This window comes from Ovis aries, chromosome 5 (genome assembly GCF_016772045.2).
Source record: "Ovis aries strain OAR_USU_Benz2616 breed Rambouillet chromosome 5, ARS-UI_Ramb_v3.0, whole genome shotgun sequence".
Lineage (NCBI taxonomy): Eukaryota > Metazoa > Chordata > Mammalia > Artiodactyla > Bovidae > Ovis > Ovis aries.
Window position 1 is genome coordinate 10,674,199 of NC_056058.1, and position 18,651 is coordinate 10,692,849.

The window sequence follows — 18,651 nt, forward strand, 5'->3', positions numbered from 1 at the left end:
GGCTTCCCTGTCCATCCCCAACTCCCAGAGCTTGCTCAAACTCTTGTCCATCGAGTGGGTGATGCCCTCCAACCATCTCATTCTCTGTTGCCACCTTCTCCTCCTGCCTTCAATCTTTCCCATCATCAGGGTCTTTTCCAGTGAGTCAGTTCTTCACATCAGGTGGCCATAGTATTGGAGCTTCAGCTTCAGCATCAATCCTTCCAATGAATATTCAGGACTGATTTCCCTTAGGATGGACTGGTTTGATCTCCTTTCAGTCCAAGGGACTTTCAAGAGTCTTTCCAACACCACAGACTCTCAGTCTTCTCCAACACCACCCAGTTCAAAAGCATCAGTTCTTCCACATTCATCTAAATGTGCTTATTACCACTGAATTATACACTTAAATGTTTAAGATTATAATATTTATGTATATTTTGTCACAAGTATTTTCTCATTTAATAACAAAAAGAAAGAAACGGAGGGATAATAGGTCTTGCCTCCCTTGAAGGAGATGATATTTGAACAGAATAGTTGAGGAAGGGAGCCATGTGGATATCTGGGGAAGGGCAGTTCAGGTGGAGGGCATGATACGGGCAAAGGTCCTGAGGCAGGAGCACAGCTGTCATGTTGGAGGACAAGGAACCCAAGGTTACTCTGGAGCAGAGTAACCTAGGGAAGAAGAAATAAGAAATGACAGTCACCTAGAGAGAGGGAAGTTTCTAAAACATACCTGTGTCTCCAAGCCAAGTCACTTTAATACCAAGTCTGTGGGAGTGGGGGGCATTGGCATCAGCATTTTTAAAAAACATTCTCCTTGGGCTGTAATGCACAGCCAAGCATGAGAACTCCCCCCGTCTCTAGGCTCAAAGAGGAAAAAAAAGTGATTTACCTGGGACTCAAACCCACATCAGTCCAGCTCCAGAGCTTAAGTGTTTAACCTTAGCGCCCTGCCTCCCTGGGAGTGAGTGTTGGTTGTCCAGGGCTGCATACCCACGTCACTGATGCCCCCTCTCTCCCCTCAGGAGTGCCACTGGGGAGGCTTGGCACAACATCATGCTTTCCTGCCTCAGCGGGAAGCCCTGTGATAAGAACTCTGGCATCCTGACTCACGAATGCGGCAATGAATTTGCCTATTTTTACTTCGTTTCCTTCATCTTCCTCTGCTCATTTCTGGTGAGTCCGTGGACATGTGTAGGACAGCTTCCTAGACCTCAGGGATGTGAATTCTCTGGAATGTGGCTGTCACACACTTTTTACCTCCAAGACTTCTCTGGACCAGTCCATGATTAGGTTAACCAGGGTTTCTCACCCATGACACTCGTGACATTGGGGGCTGGATCATTGTCCGATGAAAGTTGTTCGGTGCCTGCTCGCATCCCTGGCCTTGGTCCGCTAGGTGACAGTAGCTCATGCCCCATCACTCTCCCAGCTGTGACAACCAAAGATGTCTCCAGACATTACCAAGTGTCCCCTGAAGGAGGGAGCAGAATCTCCCCCTTTTTTGACCTGCTGTGTATGCTGAGAGAAAAACTAATGGAGATTCAGAGCTTTCCCCAGGTCCCATCTAGTTGAGCTGTAGGAGACTCCCACCTGCCCTCTGAAAGGTGTGTGCCTTCCTCTATGTGATCAGGAGGCAGGAAAGAGTCAGCCACGTGAACGTTCTCAGGAGGCTGTGGGGCTTTGCAAAAAAATTGAAAGGTTTTCACTAGTAAAAGATGAATTTGTTAAAAGGAGGAATCTCCTCAGACCTGAGACTATAACTCACTGTAAGACTGCAAAAACGAACCAGGAATGAAAATATATGTATCAGGAACCTCCATCCTGTTCTGTCGTTCTCTCTCACTCTCTCTGGGGTCTCATCTCAGCAAATCTTTTTTGTTTTCCACTCTTCCTGGAATGGTTTGAGCACAGTCAGAAGAACTGAAACTATCTAGGTATTTCAGGCAGAGGGGATTTAATGTAGGGATTGGCTACACAGGGTTGAAAGGGCAAACAGACAACGCTGAAGTCACCAGGGATTAACTGCAGCAGGAAGGCCAGGGCTGGGATATTAAAAGGAAAAGAGGGTGTTGACAGCCAGCTCAGCCACCACTGGCATCCCTGCCCTGGCACCGTAGCTGTATGCTGCCCCTGAACAAGACAACGTGCCATGGCTGCTGTCACAAAGAACCACAAACTTGATGGCTGAAAACAACAAAAATCTACCCTGCCACAGTTCTGGAGGCTAGAAGCCTGGTGCTGGCAGGGCCATGATCCCTCCAGAGCAGTTAGGAGAGGATCCTTCCTGGCCCCTTGTAGCTTCTGATGGCCACAGGTGCTCCTTGACTTGAGGCAGCATCTCCCCTGTCACTGGCTGTGTCCTCACACGGTCGTCTTCATGTGTCTGTGTCCAGACTTGCCTCTTATGAGGACAGCAGTCATATGGAATTTAGCCCACCCTGATCCAGTGTGACGATGAGAGTACAGAGACCATTTTTTCCAAATAAAGTCACATTCGCAGCAACTGGGGGCCAGGATTTGAATGGATCTCGTGGGGACACAGTTCAGTCCACAACACAGAGCCACGTGGGAAGCAGAAGGAGTCTCTTCTCCTCCTAGTCTCTCCTCCCCAGATTGGCCTCCCTCCCACCCGTAGCTCCTGCTGGCAGGATGTAAGCTGCCCAAGGAGTATGGGAGCTATTGTTTTCAGACCTCAGCCCAAGCACCAGTATCTCTCAGCAAAAGCCCAACACATCCACCCTCTTCAGACCAGCAGCCTCACATTGAGATACTTGCAGCCTAGGTCTCAAAGCATCCCCCACCCACCCTGAGCCCAGTGTCAACAGCCATTGACCTAGATGGTCCACTGTTGTCTGGTTGCCAAGTTGTGTCCAACTCTTTTGCAATGCCATGAACTGTAGCCCACCAGGCTCCTCTGTCCATGGGATTTCCCAGACAAGAATACTGGAATGGATTGCCATTTCCTTCTCCAGGGGATCTTCCCGACACAGGAATCAAACCCACGTCTCAGCACTGGCAGGCGATTTCTTTACCACTGAGCTTCCAGGGCTCACAAGGACCATTGCCCAGTGTCAGATTCCCAAAAGAGAGTCTGAATGGGCCATCCTAGCTCCTGGTCAAATAGCCACCATTGTCTTAGTAGCTGTGGGTTCATATGGAGACACATTCATACTACAGCCCATCTGGGAAGGGCAGGCACCCTGGAAGACATCTACTACCATCAGCTCCTAAGAGGCAGGAGTTTTTGTTTTGTTCATTGCTGCATCCCCAACACCTGGACAGGGACTGGCATACAGTAGGTGCTCAATTAGTGTCATGAAATGATGAACTGAAGTTAGGGACACCTAGAAATACAGCTTATTTAGTAAGCACCTCCTATGTTTACATCTGCACATTTGCTTAATACCTACTATGTGCCAGGCCTTATGCTAGGTACTGGGGATATAAGGAGAGAACACGTTTCTCTCAGTTTGCAGGGGTGCTGAGCAGACAAGTCAGCAGACAGTAGCAGTATAATCTGATATGTGGTTTGATAGGGAAGACAGAGTGAGAGAAGGAAGATTTCTCCCCCTGAGGGGCACTCAGGGATGGTGTGCAGGACTTAGATCACATATTGATCAAATTGCTTGCATATAGGGACTTCCCTTGTAGTCCAGTGGTTAAGACTTCACCTCTGTAATGCAGGGGATGCAGGTTCAATCCCTGGTCAGGGAACTGCGATCACTCATGCCTTGCAGCCAAAATTCCAAAACATAAATCAGAAGCAATATTGTAACAAATTCACTAAAGACTTTTAAATGGTCCTCATCAAAAAAAAAAAAAAAAAAACAACTTTAAAATTGGCTGCAAGTAACAGAAATTCAACTGAAACTGATGTAAGTGAAATACCCAGTGCACTAACCTATACCGCTGGAAAGTCCAGATGAGGCTGGGTCCGGGCAATAGCAGACCCTGTCCTCTTTGCTGTTTTCCTCCACACTGGCTTTATTCTCGGACTTTCTCCTGCGGAGGGAAGATGGCTGCCAGAGTGCCTGCAAAAATCCCAAGGACGTCTCCCATGCGCTAGTCTGGGTCACGTGCCCCGCCCTAACCAATCACAAGCCTGGGTTATGTGAGCACCACCTCTGAAGCCAGCCACATCCAACAACATCATATAAGTATAAAGCGGGGGCGGGTTCCCCAGATGCTATTACTTAAAAGGAGAAAAAGGATGTCCACGGAGAGAGCAACATCTACAAAGGGCTGGAGGCGAGACTGATGCGAGCTCCCCACGTACTAAAGGCTAGAAGAGCATGTGACAGGCTGCCACAAGAGGCAGATGAAGGCAGGAAGGTGCGTCCGTCCATCCGCCCATCCAAGAAATATTTGCTGAGGAATTACTTTATGCTGGGGATGGAGACATGATAAGGTTCTGGTCCATGGAGTATGCATTTTGGTCTTGTTGGGGGTCAGGTGTGGGAGGATTTGGGGTCATGGCGGTCCCCTTGGAGTTGGCTCCTATGTCACATAACCTCTCCACCTCTCTCTCCAACTGTATCAATCTTGGTCTCTTTCTCTGCCTCTGCCTTTGACTCTCTCCCCCATCTCCATTTCTCCACATCTGTGTTTCTGGGCTCCGTCTGTGAGCACGTATCTTTCCTCTATCTCCCCCCCCCCATCTCTCTCTCTGACTTCCTTTTCCCATTTTTATCTCCCTCCCTCTCTCCCTCTGGGCCTCTGTGTATATGTGTTTGGATGTGTCTCGCTCTCCCCAACCCCATCTTGGCCCCTGGGGTCCCCACAGATGCTGAATCTTTTTGTTGCCGTCATCATGGACAACTTTGAGTACCTCACCCGAGATTCCTCCATCCTGGGTCCCCACCACCTGGATGAGTACGTGCGTGTCTGGGCCGAGTATGACCCTGCAGCGTGGTAAGCAGTCACCCCAAATCCTCCAACCACATCACCCACCTTTCTCTGGTACTGGAGCATAGTCTAGGTCAGGCTCCAGACCTTAGGCTGTTGTCTCCCTGGGAAGCTAGCAGGGATTTCAGTAGGATCAGGCAAAAGAAAAGAGATGAGAATCAGTACCCTTGCACATCCTGAATTAAATGATTTGGGTACCACCGCTGCCCATAACCGAGGCTTTCTGGGAAATGAAGGAGAGACTCCACCTTGAGTTCATCTCCTGTGAGTCTCTCCTGTCCCTGACTGTGAGGCCTCCGGATGGTGAGAACAAGTTAACTAGGCCCCAGGAAGGAAGCCAGAGGCCTCTCAGCCTCAGTTCTCCTGGGAGTATGGGGAGAAGGGCTGGTTTAGTTCCCTTGGGAGACAGAATTAGCTACAAGATCAGAGTGGCAGAATCTAGCTCCCATTGGGATTCCAGGACCCTGGAACATGAGGTCACACAAGGCCAGGGGAGAGAACACAGAGCCTTGGTGGTCCTTGTATGTTCATGATCATGAAGGGAGTAAGCGCTCCCATCTCCATGAGCAGGGGAGTGCCCCCTCCTAGTTGGCAGGTGATGGTTCCCAAGAGTGATCTCCACCCTGCTAAAGTGTATTGAGTACCTTCTCAGCACCAAGCCCTTGCTGGACACTCGGCTGTACCATGCTGATGCTCAGAGCCCAGCAACCACAGACTGAAGATTCTAGTTCAGGCTGAGCTTGGGGGCTAAGAAAGAGTTAAATAGAGGCCCTCAGCAGCCTGAGCACTGGAGGGAAGGCCTCATGAGAAAGGCAGGGAAGGATCAATCCTTGCCACTCTTACAGCCCCAGACAAGTCCTCCATGAGACCAAGAGGCTGGGGTGAGCCACGGGGCTGGGGCTTGACTTTCAGCTGGTTCCTAACTCTTCCTCTTTTGATTTTAGGTCACAGCAGTTGGATGCTGTCCCCCTGTCCTCTATGCCACGAACCCCCCATCCCCCAGTGTAGACATGTAGATTGTGGAGGAGGGAGATAGAGAAAGCCCTGGGGGAGGTTCTCCCAGCCCAGAGTTCCCAGCCCACTCCACACAAAACCCTCTGCCCACCCCTCACCCCCAGGGTCTGCAAGTGTCTGGGCCCATCTCAGGGACCTTTATGCATCCTATGTCTCCCTCACTCCTTCAAGCCACGGGGTTCCCAGGCCCTGGTATCGTGACCTCACTTATGAGCACAGGGAGCCAGTGTGATGCAGCTTGACCCCATGCCTCCACTAATCCCCTCTCTTCTCCTTTCAGCGGTCGGATTCATTATAAGGATATGTACAGTTTATTGCGCGTAATATCTCCCCCTCTCGGCTTAGGCAAGAAATGTCCTCATAGGGTTGCTTGCAAGGTTTGATTTCCACTAAAACCTGCTAGCATCCATGGAATGAGTGTGGCTTGGGGTTCTTCGATATATATATTTCATATATATATATATAATCTAAAAAACAGAGCCATCTCTCTCTTTTGCATTAAACTAGAAAACTCTCTTAGCCAACAGAATGCAGTCACGTAGACTTGACGAAGCATGGAACGTTTATCTCTCCGTTCCCTTCAGCCATTTCTGCTTGCTCTTAGCTGAAGCTGCCCATCCCGGGGTCTCAACGGCACCCCAAAATCAGACACATCCGAGGGGACCGTAACTTTGCATTGACCCCCCCCCACCATCTCCTCCACTCTCTCCCTCTCCACCCTTTGCCTCCCGAAGCCCCCAGCCCTTCTCCCACTGTTGTGGCCCCTCTTCCCCATCTAGGCCCCCTCAGAGACCAGCCTCAGCCAAACCAGAGAACTTGACCCAGGTTTTTAAATGACACCAAACCAAAGAATTGCTCCAGACCCTTCTGAGTGAGAGGCACCCCCCGCCCCCCGCCTTGCCCATTCTATCCACATTCCACCAGAACTAGAGCTCAGAGTCAAAAGTGAATCTGACTTTTCTCTTTTCTCTCTCTCTCCCTGCTCATAAGCAGTGAAATAATATTTTTTAACTACCTCTCCCATTTTTTTCTCCTCTTTTTTATTTATTTGAAACACCTCTTTTATTGTTCTCTGCATCTTTCTCTGTCTATTTTTTCGGCTCGTGTGATTTTTTTTTTTCCCCTTTGGTTTTTCCCCTTCCTTTTCTTCCCCTCCCTCCACCCACCCTTCCTTTGGTTCTCCGTTCCCACCTCCATTTTTTGTTTTCGGTGCTGCCAGGGGCCGCATGCCTTACCCGGACATGTATCAGATGCTGAGACACATGTCTCCGCCCCTGGGTCTGGGGAAGAAGTGTCCGGCCAGAGTGGCTTACAAGGTAGTTTAACCCTTGCCAACCACCGACGTCCAGGCACTGGGGATTTTTCAGTGCTGACCAGGAACAGCCAGCCGAGTCTCTTTTTCCAGCGTTACTCTTTTTTTTCCTTTTTCTTTTTTCTTTTTTTCCCCTTTCCTCCTCAAGTAAATGGATCCTGACCGTCCCTTGATTCTAAGCAGTTTCCTGTGTCCGTCCTTTCCGATCAGTGTGTCTTGGTGTTTTGAGACTCTCTTATGGCCAACACGCCGGGGTGGGGAGGGGGGGGAGCCCCCAAGTCCCCTCGCACCTGGTCCCCCAGGAACCAAATTGGACACAAACACTTTGAGAGGTGGTATTGCCGCTGAGCCCAGAGTGGCCCCCATTGCCCAGACCTGGGCAGGCACCTTGCAGAGAGGGGCTTGGGCCCCACCTTTTATATCTCAAGCCCCCAGGTCTCATGGTCCCCTATACACACCTGAAGCTGATCTCTGACCTAGGGCCTTGGGGCATCTGAGACCTTCCGGGGAGCACCCAGAGCCTCTCCCCTCTTCCTTGCCCGCTGGAGTTGCTTCCCAGTCTTCTGTCCCTAAGCCACCCATCTTCCTCCAAGACACCCCAACATGCCTCTCCATTGTTCCAGAGTGGGCAGGCGGGCCGCAGCTGGACCCCTGGACCGTGGCACCCTGACGCAGGCCATGCACGCTGCCTTGGCGGGGGCCTGGGGCGGGCAGGCACCATGGCCGACCTGGGGGGTGGTGCATGCTGGCTGAAGGAGCCGCCAGGCGGCTGGCCCGGGCCACCCCTCTAGACCCCTGTCCCGGAATCTCCCTTGGCACCCAAGGACAGATGCTCTGTTCCCCACAACTCATCCACACGGAGTTCAGGGGATGACTTTGACAGTCAACCCCTCCAAAAAGTATGGTCCCATCATTCCGTTCTCCTATCCCACCTTGGCCCCCGCTGTGTCTGAGAATCCTTCCTCCCCTTCTGTGCACCTCACTTCCTCCTGTGTCGCGTAACCACCTCCCCACATCCTTACTCCTCCTCCTCCCCCTGGGCACCCCTCCTTCCCCCACCAGCCCTCCCTGCACTGGTCCCTTTTCTGCTTGTCCTGTTGTCCATCTCAATCTCTGCTTGGCTGAGTGTCGGTGTGTGTGTGTGAGCGTGTGCAAGAGAGAGGAGAGTGCCCTCTCCTTCTTGGTCTCTGTGCAGGGCCACCACGGGTTCATAAGCGCCTTGGTGCCAATTCGAAACAAGCGTCCTTTCCACAGAACACTCCGTCTGTGGGGAAAATACTGGAATCCACCCATGTGGGGACCACCCGATACTTTTCCACTGTCAGCTGGGAAGGTGTCATTTAAACACGAATCCATGATTTCTGAGACGGGGAGCCGTTTGTGCAGTGCACCGCTGTGCACAGTGGCCCAGTGTGTTTCTCTGTCTACCGCCTCCCTCACCACCCTGCCCCAACCCACCTTTTGTCTTCTGCTCTGAGTTTGCCATTCCCATCCCCGTCTCCAACTCTGTGCTTCCCCGTGTCTGCTCCGGTGGACATCAATCTTCATCTCCATGCCACCTCGTCCTGGGCTGGTGCACACCAGCCCAGCGTCTTCTCCCATGCCACCAAGCATGGGGGACAGAGCCCCTGCCTGGGATACAGGGAATTTTTTCTTCCCTGGGCCATGGGAACACCCTCTCAACCCCTTCCCCATGCCATCGCACAAAAAGCCAAGACCCGGACATGCCCCTGAGATACACTTTCCACGGAGCTATGAATGAGTCTCGAGATTCCGTCTGCATGCGCCCCCGTCCGCCGTTCTGTGTGGCATGGCCTCACTGCATGTCTGAGAGGGGCCCGCCCCATCTGTAGTCGGGGAGCCGCCTGCCTGCCGCTTCTCGGAGGAATGATGTGGTCTGTGCCCACCTGGTCTGGTCTGGGCCGAGCCGGGGGGCGGGGGGCGGGGGTGGGGAGCCGGCGGCCCTCCCAGCGGCTGTGGCCATGGGCCCCTCTGCCTGGCTGCTGCATGTCTGCTGCGATCTGGCTTGTGCTCTTCTTCTTTGGGGTCAGAATGGAACGGAGCTGTCCAGAAGAACTCTGGGGCAGGGCAAGGATCCGGGCCAACCCTGGAAATGCCGCTTCTAGGGTCCAGTAGGCGGGTGAGGAAGGGGCAGCATAGGCGAGTCCCCAGTGCGCCCCCTACGGGTCACCGGGGGCAGTCAGGAAATGGAGCGCTGGGACAGGTAACCTGAGGGGCGGGGGGCACCCTAGCCGCTGCCTTCAGAGTTCTTCCTGGGGCTCCCCGGGTAGGGTGGGTCTGGCTTACGGGATCGCGGAGGGGTCCCTGGGAATGATTGCCCTTGCCTTTGGTTTTGTGCAGAGGCTCCTGCGGATGGATCTGCCCGTCGCTGATGACAACACCGTCCACTTCAACTCTACCCTCATGGCTCTGATCCGCACGGCCCTGGACATCAAAATTGCCAAAGGTAAGGCCAGGAAGGGGAACTGGGCGGAGGTGGGGGGGGGGCGCGGGGTGGATGGAGCCAGGGCTTCAGAGGACTTGGCAGATTCACCTGCTTCAGCAAATATCCGTGTGCGGGACACCTCTCTAAGCCTGGAAGACACTGACACTTCCGCAGGGGGCAGGGGGAGACCTCCGTAAGGAAGCTGTGAGGGAGTCACGTGGATACCTGGGGAGAAAGCACTGCGGGCAGAAGGACCAGCGGGTGCAGATCCCTTCCGCAACCCCACCCTGAGCTGTGTTGCACTGACTTGGACTTTCCGCATGGGGGCGCCACGCTGTCTCGTGAGTAGAGGCAGGCTCAGCTCCCTCTAGCCACAGTGGAAAGGCCTGAGCTAGGAGAAGGTGGAAGTGTCAGTCACTCAGTCGTGTCTAGCTCTTTGCCACCCCATGGACTGTAGCCCACCAGGCTCCTCTGTCCATGGAATTCTCCAGGCAAGAATTCTGGATTCGGTAGCCATGCCCTTCTCCAGGGGATCGTCCCTACACAGAGATCCAACCTGGGCCTCCTGCATTGCAGGCAGATGCTTTAGCATCTGAGCCACCAGGGTAGACCCGTGGGCTAGAAGGACCCCTGACATAAATCAGGGGAACACAGGATAGGGGCTTGGAAGGAAGGCATATGAATTATTTACATTCTGGATATTTCCTGGGAGTCAAAACGACCAGATTGCTGATGGATGGATGTGGAGCTTAAAGAAAGAGCGTAAAGGCCAACCCCAAAGCGTGGGGCCCCGGCAACTAAAGGACGGACCCAGCCCCAGTTGCCTGAGAGAGAAGAGACGGGAGGAGCAGGTTTGGGTCCAAGGGAGGGCAAAACATTGGTGTTGACAGTGACACGTGGACATGGGGGCTAGAAGGGGCCCTCCAATTCACACTTCTGGCATTCCCCCCACCCCAAGGTTCTGAAGGAAGTGAGATGGTGAGTCCTCCTGGCTTGACTGGAGATGTAGAGTCAGGAGGCATCAAATGCTGACAGGTGTTAAGCCAGGAGACTGGAGGAGCTCTCCAAGGGGATGAGTGAACTGAGAGACCCCCAAAGACTGAGCCTGGGGCCACCCCAGCATTAAAGGTGGCCGAGAAAGAGTGAAAAGGAGAGGCCAGGGAGGTGGGTGGAGAGCAGGGCAACACTGGCTCCTAAAAGACATCTCCAGCGTTTAAGCACTGCCCAGGACCAAGAGTGACCAAGAGCGAGAACCAAGAGTAACCGATGGATTTTGCGCCAGGTCACCGCAATCACTTTGACCAGGGCAGCTCTGAAGATTGAGGACCATGAGCGATCAATGGATTTTGTACCAGGTCACCACCGACCACTTTGACCAGGGCAGCTCTGAAGTAGACTGTCCAGAGTGGGTTTCAGAGGCCTAACAGTAGACTGGATGCGACTTGGCAGCTCATGAGACAGCAGGGCAGGGACAGAGGCGCATGGATCACCCAAGAGAGGGAAGTTGGGAGAGTCGCTGGTGGGGAGCTGGGTCCATCGTCCAGCAGAGGGTTGGAAATCTCAGTGGGGCTGAAGAGAGAGGTCAGGGCTGCACCCAGCTGAAGCCCCTGAGAGGTCACCAGGAAGGAAGGCCGCACCGCAGACACGTGTTCTTTCCAGGGCCCTGAGGAGAAGAGGGGAAGGAGGCTCCAAGGCCGGAAGTTGCTCAGAAGGAGGACATTCAGGGAGGGAGACCAGCAGGTTCCAGTGAGACAGTGCCTGGTGGGGGCGGGGCAAGGGGGAGGGGCATGTTGAGGACAGACATTGTTAGAGCCAGGAAGCATGGGGATCGAAGTAAAGAGAGCAGTAGGTGCTCCCAAATCGAGTGAAAGAATCAGGGGTGAGGCTGAGACTCGGAACAGCATAAGTGGAGAAGGGGAAGGGTCAGGGCTCAGGCCCTTGTCTGACACACAATGTTAATTTCTTTCTCATGCAGCAAGTCAGAGGCAAGTGGTTCGGACTTGCCAGGCATCTCGGCACATGCGTCTAGTCTGGACCTGGGGCCTGTCTGTGTTGTGGCTCTGCCTGCCCCAGACTGTTTGCCTATCAGCATGGTTGAAACTGAATTTGCCTGCAGTGCAGGAGACCTGGGTTTGATCCTTGGTCAGGAAGATTCCCTGGAGAAGAGCATGGCAAACCACTCCAGTATACCTGCCTGGAGAATTCCATGGACAGAGGATGTGGACTGGCTACAGTCGATGAGATGGCAAAGAGTCAGACACGACTGAGCAACTAACTGGTCCAGTGAGACAGAAAGTGGTCCAGGTCCCCACACAAATGGTTGAAACTGGTCTGGGTCCCAACCCAGGGAGGTGAGGAAGCAGAAGCATGGGCAGCTGCTTTCTTATAATCATGTGGAAAAGTGGACTCAGCTTGCCCACCTATCTGCCCTGTCCTCAATTGTAAACTTTGGCAGAAGACCTCACCTGCTCTGAGCCTCAGCCCATGCATTAGCTAGCAATGCCATGTAACAAATGACCACAAATTTAACAGCTTAAAACACACCTATTTATTAGCATATAGGTATGTAGGTCGAAATCCAGATAGACTCAACTATGCTCTCCATCCGCAGTCTCACAAGCCCAAAATCAAGGTGGCTAGGCTGGGCTCATCTTTGGAAGCTCTGGGGGAAATTTTATTCCAAGGCTTATTCGGGTGTTAGCAAAATTAAGTTGCCTGTGGCTGCAGGACTGAGATCCCCATTTCATTTCTGGCTTCTTGCCAGAGTTTATGCTTAGCTCCTGGTGATGCATCTAATTCTTTATGTGCTCCAAGTCTCTCTGACTTCTCTGCTGCCAAGAAAATGCTCTGCTTTTAGAGGGCTCACCTGATTAGATAAGACCCACCTAGGTCAGCTCTGAAACTTACAGTCAACTGACTTGGGACTTTAATAACATTTGCAAAGTCCTTTTATAGCAATCCCTAGACTATCATTTGATTGAATAAGCAGAATCTTGCTGAGAGGGAAGGGTAAGCTTTAGAATTCTACCTGCTACCGTTCCCACACCTGTAAAATGGGTCTAACAGTGCACCCACTCTTGGTACATGCATGCATGCAAAGTCGCTTCAGTTGCGTCCGACTCTGCAACCCTATGGACTGTAACCTGCCAGGCTCCTCTGTCCATGGTATTATCCAAGCAAGAATCCTGGAGTGGGTTGCCATTCCCTCCTCCAGGGGATCTTCCTGACCAGGGATCGAACCTGCACCTGTTATGTCTCCTGCATCAGCAGGCAGGGGCTTTGCCTCTAGCACCATCTGGGAAGCCCCTACATAATACCTTTGTATCCCAGCTGCTGTTTTCCTCTGGAGAACCTGTGTTTGGGAGTCCCAGGATAGCCCAAAACCAAGATTCAAAAAAAGAAAAAAGGCTTGGATTCAGTGATTTGATAGAACCCAGAACTGAGAAGAACTGTTTTACTCACAGTTGTGGTCTATTACAGCAAAAAGATACAGATTAAAATCTGCAAAGGCAACAGGCACCTGGACAGGGTCTGAAAGAGACCAAGAGGGAGCTTCCACTCCCTCCCAATGGAGTCACATGCACAAATCTTTCAGCAATGACGTGTGACAACATGTATGAAGCATTGTCAACCACCCAAGTCCACCTGAACTTTGACTCTAGCATATTTATTGAGAATTAGTCTCATGTAAGTCAAATGTAAGCCTGGCTGACCTCAGTTGCTCAGCCTCTCGCCCCTCTAGGGGTCACACTGATACCGCATGGCTCAAGACCCCCACCATAAATCCCATTGCTAGGATAAATTACCTGTGGATGGCGACTGCAGCCACGAAATTACAAGATGCTTGCTCCTTGCAAGAAAAGCTATGATAAACATAAACAGTGTATTAAAAAGCAGAGATGTCACTTTGCCAACAAAGGTCTGTCTAGTGAAAGCTATGATTTTTCCAATAGTCATATATGGATGTGAGAGTTGGACCATAAAGAAGGCTGAGTGCCAAAGAACTGATGTTTTGAATTGTGGAGCTGGAGAAGACTCTTGAGAGTCCCCTGGACTGCTAGAAGAGCAAACCAGTCAATCCTAAAGGAAATCAATCCTGAATATTCATTGGAAGGACTGATGCTGAAGCTCCAATACTTTGGCCACCTGACGAGAAGAGCCAGTTCATTGGAAAAGACTCTGATGCTGGGAAATATTGAGGGCAGGAGAAGAAGGGGGCGACAGAGGATGAGATGGTTGGATGGCATCACCGACTCAATGGACATGAGTTTGAGCAAGCTCCGGGAGATAGGGGAAGACAGGAAAGCCTAGCGTGCTGCAGTTCATGGGATCGCAAAGAGTTGGACACAGCCTAGCAATTGAACAAAAGTTCTGCAAAGTTTTGAAAGGGTGGGATTGCTGACAACATTAGAGTGTGTGCAGGGTCTCAGGTGGTGGTGGTGGTTTAGATGCTGAGTCATGCTCCTCTATCCATGGGATTCTCCAGGTAGGCATACTGGAGTGGGTTGCCATTTCCTTCTCCAGAGGATCTTCCCAACCCAGGGATCAAACCCAGGTCTCCTGCACTGCAGGCAGATTCTTTACCAAATGAGCTATAATGGGCTGCTGCTGCTGCTGCTAAGTCGCTTCAGTCGTGTCCGACTCTGTGCAACCCCATAGACGGCAGCCCACCAGGGTCCCCCGTCCCTGGGATTCTCTAGGCAAGAACACTGGAGTGGGTTGCCATTTCCTTCTCCAATGCATGAAAGTGAAAAGTCAAAGTGAAGTTGCTCAGTCGTGTCCGACTTCTCCACCCCATGGACTGCAGCCTACCAGGCTCCTCCATCCATGGGATTTTCCAGGCAAGAGTACTGGAGTGGGTTGCCGTTGCCTTCTCCGGAGCTATAATGGGAGCCCTCTCCTAATCTTGATGAGTGTCTCCAGCCCCTTTAATCTTGCCTCAGGGGATTTCCTGGCTGCTGATCCCTTGATTAGCAACTGTTGGAATCCACCCTTTGGAATTCAGGAAAGGTCAAGGAGGCTGGAATCTTGCCCAGAAGACAAGGGGAAGGAAAAAGGCCTTTGTGCCTGGGTGTCCCACAGGGCCCTGCTCAGCATTAATCTGACCTGCCTGTGTTACTACCACCTCACTGAATGAGAGCCCCATTGGGCATATGCTGTGTGCCCAGCCCTGTGCTCAGCAAGTGGGTCGTGGCAGGCAGGGACAGACGAACCTCCAGCCCTAAGGGGCTGTGGGGAGACAGGCAACAAACAAATAGGCTGCTGTAAATAGGTAGGCTATGTTACATGTTTAAAGGCCAGAAATGTTGTGGAAAGAAAAGAGCAAGCAGGGTCAGGGGATGGGGATCCTGGTCAGGGGTTTAAACTCTAAGTCAGGGGTTCTCAGCCAGGCATGATTCTGCCTCCAGAGATCACTGGCCATGTCTGAAGACAGCTTTGGTTTTGTGTTTTGGCTTTCTTTTTTAGCCTGAGCAACTTTTCATATTAAGGAGCATATGGCAGAAGCGGAAGCTTTTGATGAACGAATAGAAATTGTTGTCAGTTCTAACAGACCAAATTAACACAGAGATGGTAGCAGGAGCCCCCATCTTATCTGACCACCTCCTTCGCCCGTTGCCTTCAATACCCTACAGAGAAGAAACCTTCCTATCTGGGTGCCGGCAGTTCACCCCAGGGAAGGCTGAAGACAGTTTTGACTGTTGAAACTGGAAGTGGGCTGGCCTTTATGGTACCTGGCATGCCAGGGAGGCTTTTTTTTTAATGTTTTATTTATTTATTGGCCACGTGACATATGAGATGTTAGTTCCCCAACCAGGGATTGAACCCAAGCCCCCTGCTTTGGGAGCATGGAGTCTTAACCACTGGACCACCAGGGAAGTCCCAAGAGAAGCTCGTGAATGTTGCCACGTGCATGAGACGGATCCTGCAACAGAGAAGGCTCACCAGGGGTGTGTAGAGTGATGTAGGGGAGGGGAAGATGCTGGGACACAACTGGTTTCTGGGGGACTGATGCCCAAACACAGGAGTACCTTCTGTCTTTGAAAGTGAAAGTGTCAGTCGCTTAGTCATGTCCGACTCTTTGAAACCCCATGGACTGCAGCCTGTGAGGCTCCCCAGTCCACGGAATTCTCCAGACAAGCATACTGGAGTGAGCTGCCATTTCCTTCTCTAGGGGATCTTCCTGACCCAGGGATGGAACCCAGGTCTCCTGCATTGCAGGCAGATTCTTTACCATCTGAGACACCAGGGAGGCCCTGGGAGCCCCAGTATTAACACCTCCGTCCCTGGAGGAGGAGTATACCTGAGATCCAGCCTTGAGTGGATCCCATGACCCCAAGGGAGAGCTGCCTTGAAATCCCCTAAGGATTTTCCCTTCATAGTAAGTCCCCTACATATGAATGAGTTCTGTTCCAAGAGCGTTCATAAAACCAGTGTGTTCCTAAGTCCAAAAGACCAGCTTAGGTACCAAATGAACATAATCAGCTATATAGTACTGTACTGTAATAGGTTTATAATACTTTTCACACAAATAATATATAAAAACAAACAAACAAGAAAGAAAACATTTTCATTCCTACAGTGTAGTACCTTAAAAAGTACAGAGTATAGCATAACAGCTGGAATACAGGGGCTGGAACTGAGTGAGCAGGCAAGAAGAGCTGCTGACCGGCAGAGGGAGAGGAGGCGGGAGATGGCAGAGCTGAAGGATCTCAGCAGGAGGACATGGAGGGAAGCTGCGGTTTAGCTCACGCCTGGCCTGACACTGATGGAACGCGCGTTCTCATCTTTGAAAGTTCTCAACTTAAAGATTCAGAGGCAGGGTATTTACTGTGTTTCAATGTGAACAACAATCCCGAATGAGAGATGTCCATGTGAATTGAAGCAGAAGGAGTCTAAGGTGGTGATTCTCAACCGGAGGCATTGTGTCTACCAGGGGACACCTGGCAATGTCTGGGGATGGGCTTGGGTGTCAGGACTAGGGTCAGGGGGTGCTACTGGTAACTAGTGGGTAGAAGCCGAGGGTGCTTGAAGTCCTGCAGTGCACAGGACGGCCCCACAACCAAGAATGATCCAGCCTCAGTGTCTGACAGTGCCAACAGGGCAAGAAACCTTGGCCCTGCCTAAACCATTCACCAAGAACAGGTATCCTAGTCAGCTCAGGCTTCCAAAACAAAATAGCAGAGACAGTACGTAAACAACAGAAGTTTACTTTCCCACAGTTCTAGAGACTGGACGTCCAAGATCAAGGTGCCAGCAGGTTAGGTTTCTCCCGAGAGGCCTCTCGCTTGCAAACGGCCGCGTTCTTCTCGCTGTATCCTCAATGGCCTGTCCTCTGTGCATATGCACCCCTGCTGTCTGTCTCTCTTAGGGACCACCCTCATAACCTCATATAACTTTAGTCACTTCCTTGAAGGGCCCATCTCCAAATGTCATTACATTGGGCATTCGGGCGTCAATGTGAATTTTGGGAGGACACAATTCAGTCCATAACAATAAGTGGCTTCCTTTTCTCCACCCGAGACAGGAAATACGTAAGTGGTTGGGCAAAAGTGACTTTTCACAGGAATGTCATGTTCTCTTCTTTCCCTTCCCATGTCTCTGAAAAGGAACCAAAGAGGCCCCAGGCACCTCACTTAGCTACAGTGGATGGGAGATGTAGCTATTAATTCCAACTGCTTTCCTAGAGGAAAGAAAATCTGTTACAGGTTGGTGTCAAGGGTGTTGAAAGGCCAGCTACAGAACAGATGATTATTTGAAGGGTCTCCCATAACCTGAGTCCAGGCCCACCCATCAGCCCCACCCCCACACAGCTTGGCCCCAGTGATCTCTGCACATTTAGACCCCGCAGATCCCCGAAGTGAGGAGGTGAGCAACAGCATGAGGTGATAAGTACAGAGTGGAGAAATAAAGCCAGGAAAAGGCATAGAAGAGGGAGGCTGCTTTAGGTTGAGAGGCGGCTAGAAGACCTCTTTGATAAAGGATCTGGGTAGGGACCTGAAGCGGATGAGGGAGGGAACCACACCGATACCTGTAGAAAGGACCGTCCTGGCAGAGGAAACAGCCTATACAAAGACCTGGAGGCAGGGCGATGCTTGGCGTGGTTGCGGAGCATGGAGGAGGTTGGTGTGGCTGGAACAGAGTGAGCAAAGGGGAAAGTAGAGTTGAGGGCAGATGGTTGAGGGTCTTATCGACTTGGGGAGATCACCCTGGGTGAGGTGAGAGCCTTGGAGGGCTCTGAGCGCCGGAGACATGTGACTGATACAGGTGTTCATGGGCGCCCTCTGGTGGCTATGGGTGGGCTATGGGAGGTGGACCTGGGCAGAGGCGACTGACCTCAGGTGTTCACGAGCGCCCTCTGGTGGGTATGGGAGGACTTGTGCAGAGGCCACTCCACTGGTCCAGGCGGTTCAGCTCCCTACTGCCTCCAAATCCTCACTGTGGAATAGGACCTGTGCTTGACTTGACAAAAGACCCTTCTGAAAGAAATTTTCTCAAAATAAAGACACCTCTGGAGTCACTCAAGGAAAGATGAGTGAAAGCACAGAGTCCCTGGCAGATGTCTGTGCTTTGACCCACATCTGCTGAGAAGGAGAAACTGCCCAGTAGGTCCAAAGACAGTCCTAGGCTGGATCCGGAAAATGGAGGGGGAGAAGGAAGGGCCATGAGGACAGATGGTGGGCGACAAGAGGTGGACAGGGAGTGGAGGCAAAGGGGCTTCTTGCGGCTGCCTGGGTGGGTCAGCTATTCAGCCAGCAGGCCCCCATGGATGGTTGTTCAAACACTGAAATACTACTCAACCGGCTGATAGCTGGCCCCTGCCCTTCCCCCAGATCTCCTGAACCTCCTCCCATAATCCAGCAACCACAGGGCTAATATTTGGCCCAGCAGAAAGCCCTCAGACCCTTTCTCTAGCTCTGTCATCAATGTCCCTAACTGCTGGTAAATGTTAGGACAGCACCCCTGTGCCTAGTGTTGGGGGCTGTGAAAC

At 51.8% G+C, this 18,651-nt stretch overlaps 1 protein-coding gene across 8 annotated transcripts in view; it reads left to right on the forward strand.

Annotated features, from left to right (window-relative positions):
• CACNA1A (calcium voltage-gated channel subunit alpha1 A) overlaps positions 1-18,651 on the forward strand; it is a 373,308-nt gene that overhangs the window by 346,158 nt on the left and 8,499 nt on the right. For 5 of the 8 annotated variants that reach the window (XM_060415385.1, XM_060415383.1, XM_060415387.1 and 2 more), the window contains 4 exons: positions 1,008-1,158; positions 4,769-4,896; positions 6,185-6,281; positions 9,578-9,683. In XM_060415385.1, coding sequence (XP_060271368.1) covers positions 1,008-1,158; positions 4,769-4,896; positions 6,185-6,281; positions 9,578-9,683 — 482 coding nt within the window. Of the gene's footprint in view, positions 1-1,007; positions 1,159-4,768; positions 4,897-6,184; positions 6,282-7,123; positions 7,221-9,577; positions 9,684-18,651 lie in introns of all 8 variants that reach the window. The other 3 variants (XM_060415384.1, XM_060415386.1, XM_060415389.1) reach the window with 2 other exon arrangements.